The 4234-nt window shown below is 38.7% G+C and overlaps 1 protein-coding gene and 1 long non-coding RNA gene across 2 annotated transcripts in view; one reads left to right on the plus strand and one right to left on the minus strand.

Annotated features, from left to right (window-relative positions):
* Positions 1-187, minus strand: part of LOC109301178 — a 5806-nt gene extending 5619 nt beyond the window's left edge. Inside the window, exon 1 of the long non-coding RNA XR_002098461.1 lies at positions 148-187. This is a non-coding gene — a long non-coding RNA (uncharacterized LOC109301178). The remainder of the gene's footprint in view (positions 1-147) is intronic.
* Positions 1-2573, plus strand: part of ZNF330 (zinc finger protein 330) — a 41952-nt gene extending 39379 nt beyond the window's left edge. Inside the window, exons 9-10 of the mRNA XM_019522123.1 lie at positions 878-995; positions 1867-2573. Coding sequence (XP_019377668.1) covers positions 878-995; positions 1867-2144 — 396 coding nt within the window. The 3' untranslated portion in view covers positions 2145-2573. The remainder of the gene's footprint in view (positions 1-877; positions 996-1866) is intronic.
* The last annotated feature ends 1661 nt before the right edge of the window (positions 2574-4234 follow it).

A 4234-nucleotide genomic window follows, 5' to 3' on the forward strand; every position in this document is an offset into this window, starting at 1 on the left:
TAGACAGTCCAAGACTTCAGGGCTATCCTCTATCCATCTTCTTTTCTCTAGACAGCAATGGGACTTTGGCTAGAAACAGATATTGTGTTTGTATTACCATAAAAAACATTAAGGTGGCACAAAGCGAAAGTATATAGACATCCATACCTGTTGTCACACCACAAATGTCCAAATCCATGGCTGTGACGAAAGGTAGTATGTTGTGCTGCTTTATCTTGGCAGATATCTGTTTGCTTTATGTGGGAGAGCACAGGCAACAGAATGGCCTGCAATCTCCAGCCATCCTGGGCAGGTGCTTCTGGGGCTTGAGGGTCCCAGTCCTGCATGCTCTGAAGTCCCAGCAGTGCCTGCTCAGCTTTCTGCACTTGGAGATGGGGCCCCTGGGGCATGTCTCTGGAAATGGAGAAAGCTGAGGTTCCATGCTTACAGAGACATACTCCTGAGATCTCCAGGGTGCATCTCTTTAAGTGAAGAACCCCAGCTTTCCATGCTTAGAGATGCATCCCAGAGATGCAGAGGGGCATGTTTCTGGAAGTGAGGAAACATTATTACTTATCACACATGATCAACACGAGGCACAGTGGGTGTAGTGGGTTTTGCCCAACCAAGTAGATCTATGCTGGGACTCATCCTGTTGCAACTGATCTTTTGGTAATGTCTGTGTATAGATTTAATCCAATGTAGAAGCAGATCTGTGTGGATTGTGTATGAATTCTGGCCTTTCTACAGAAAGATCTAATTGAAATTTTAGTCTCAACCAGACTACCGTGTTTCTGTTAAAATGCCTTTTCTTTTTTCTGCTCCTTGCTGGAGAGTATTCTGTGGTTATCATTAAAGTATTTATTCTTTTTATTATTCTGTTTTTTTCACCCTACAGGCTTGTTTCTGTGATGATCACACACGAAGCAAGGTTTTTAAGCAAGAAAAGGGAAAAGAGCCTCCCTGCCCTAAATGTGGACATGAAACTCAGCAGACAAAGGATCTGAGCATGTCAAGTAAGGGCTGTGCTTGAAAGGCTAATGGAACAAATGCTATTTGTATGGTTTAGCAAGTCAGTTTGCTAGGAGACTTATTTTATGTGCTTAGAAATTTAATGTGATCACCTGGTTAAAATGGTAGCATATATTACTGTCAGTGGCTGACTGTGTATAGTTGGGGATACTGAATAGGTTTTCAGACTAATTGCTTTAACATGTGTTAGGAAGCTTTGGGCATTTCTTTTGAGAGGGTTTGGTTTCAGTTATTTGCTGCTGAGGTTGAACTATGGGATCTCTTTTGTTAGAGTTGCTGCTAAAAAAACATTAATATTGAAACCAGTAAGAATTGCATGTATTACTTTCAAGTTTTGGCTTCAGAAACAATTTCAAAGAACTGTTGTTCATTTCAATGCTCCCTGCTTATTTCACCATTAAAAAGGAGGCTACTAAAGTCAGGAAGTCTATTTGATGATGCTCGTACAAGTCTGCTAATTCAACATAGATCACTCATGAAAACATTATCTGAGGTGCTGCATATATACAGTACATATCATGATTTATTATATTACAGCCAAAGTCCTGGTCCTGGATTCGTGAAAATTTATGATTTAATTGGGAAATCAGTTACATTATTGTAGGTGTGAAGGCTCATTTCTTAAGTAAGAGATGAAGTGGGGAGAGAGGTAATGTCATAGGACAGAGCTTTAGGATTAAATCTTAAAATAAAAAACTCTTTTTTCAGGAACCCATTTTCCTGGAAATTACTGTTTAAACTTGAATCTGTGGGGATGGTGAAAATGGAGGAAATGGAGAAATGTCAACCATTCCATTGATAAGTTAGGATCTAACGACTGCTGAGAAATAAGAACTTCACCATTTCTCTCTGCAGCACGCTCTCTGAAATTTGGCCGGCAGACTGGAGGTGACGAGGCAGATGGAGCTTCTGGATATGACAACTACTGGAAGAACCTATCATCTGCAAAGACTGGGGATACAGGTGATCATGACAATGAATGTGATGAGTATGAAGCAGAAGATGATGAGGAGGAAGACAATGATGATGGAGGGAAGGATTCTGAATCGGAGACCACAGATTTATTCAGTAACTTGAATTTAGGAAGGACATATGCTAGTGGCTATGCCCACTATGAGGAACCTGACGACTGAGATTACTTGTTGGGAAGTACAGAGCATGGAAGGAATAAATATAATGCTTGCTTTATGAATTGTGTGTGCGCACACTAGAATAGCTGTGCCAGGCACTTCGGTGTTAAAGCTTATTAGGGAAAGAGTATGGAATTTCTGTAAAAATTCAAGATAAAGTGACAGCTTGGAGAAGAGAACAGGTGAACAACACTGTAGTGGTTTTTGATTCCATGTGACAGACTGTAACAACTTAATGCTTTCTCTCCTACCAAGTTGGGCCTGTGAGAATGTAAAGAAATTTGTTTCCATTCTCCAGAAATTAAGTTATTTTTCTTCAGTAATTTTGATTTATATTCTGTTATCTAGTTTCATAAATTTATAGTAATGGTAGAAGTGGGTGATTGTATTCTTTTTGACCTAAATAATAAGAGTCAGCTTCATTCCATAGCAGATTTTCATAAATATTGATCTATACTGAACACTTGGAAAGCCCTTGTTGCAGGCCATCGCACTCAAAATATAAATTAAAATTCAAGTATAATTACTATTTAATTTAGGCAGGATAGATCAATATCTTTCCCCTCAATGTGCTTCCTGAACATTATCATTTCCTGCCTTTTTGGGAAGTTATACACACCCACCTAGATGGATAAAATCAAAAATTTTAATCACAATAAAAATGTTAACGTGGGCACACTGTGCATTAAATCCATCAGTCTTGCTTTTGATATAGATCGTCATTATTTGCAGTGGAGTCAAGAAGCAACTGATCTCTTCCATTCCTTCCCCTTACATAGTAGCAGGAAAAATAAAATCAAAGATTCAGTAAGAACCAAAAATCCTAGGTGTGATTAATTAAGATGACAAAATACTTGAATGAGTCGTGGTGGAATATCATGCTGTTCAGATGCGCTAGGTACATGGCAGTGTTGCAACCACCTAAGAAGTGGTGATACACACAGTAGGACGAACACTGGTGCTTTTTAAATCAAAATATTAGGAATAGTTTGCTGCTTTCATATGAGCACATGTGTACACACACACACACACACTCTCTCTTCCAAGAAATGGTTTCAGAGAAATTTAAGAGAATTTAATTTAGATAAGAGTTGGAAATGATATTGTGTACCTACAAATAATTATTTTTTTTCCTTCAGGCTTCTTCATGCAGGCATGCGCACACACTTTGTCTTGCCTACTGTATTCCTGCTCAATTGTTCTTCGTAGCTTTTCATAAATTGTCCTCCCTTCCTCTTCCCTTCCCATTCAAGTTGCCCATTTTGCTCCACCTTGCATTATTGCCAGGTGCTTTGATCTGCTCAGCTGTACCATGGTACTTTAAAAAGAGCTAAGGGTTTTGAATTGGCAAGCATTAGCCATTTTCTGTCTGATGCATTTGTAGTTTAGTTGAATGATTCCTGCTTAAAAGATCAAGGAATTGTGGGGTGGAAGTGGGGATCAAAAGTTAATCAGTTATTTACTTTATCACCTACGGTTTTAAAAGTGTTGACTGGTAAGGTATTACTGGATACCTTGCTAAGACTGGAATTTAGGATTCTCTGTCCCTTACTTTCTCATAAACAAGATGGGGATTCTAAGTGTATCTATCTATCTATGTATCTCATGAGGGTGCTGTAAGTATACGAAAGACTGAGAAGCTTTTGGCAATAGAAGCCATTTGGCCAGAACGTCACCATAGCTGTTGACTCAGCAGAATACGAAGTTATACAATAACAACTGGAAGTTAAGGACGAACCCTTCACAACATTTACTGCACAATCTTTGTCATAAGGCATCCCTTATATATATTTCTTGTTGCAGACAACCTGGATACTGTAGTGCTGGTGTTCTGAAAATATATACTCTACTATAGATCAGAAAAAGATGGTGCAAATCCCATTAAATACAGCATTTAATCATACTAGAATTGCCTAATTTGGATTTCTTGGCAAAACAGAGCCAAGAAATAGCCACAGTTATGCCTTTTAGCTTATCTCTGACATTTCCATCCTGTCTAGCTGTCAGTCAAGAAGGTGGTTTACGTATTTCAATAGGTGTTCCATTTGTTGGTTTTGGAAAGCACTGGAAGACGATAAATCTCTAAAGGAGGA

Source organism: Gavialis gangeticus, unplaced genomic scaffold, assembly GCF_001723915.1.
Source record: "Gavialis gangeticus isolate Ggan-Ray unplaced genomic scaffold, GavGan_comp1, whole genome shotgun sequence".
Lineage (NCBI taxonomy): Eukaryota > Metazoa > Chordata > Crocodylia > Gavialidae > Gavialis > Gavialis gangeticus.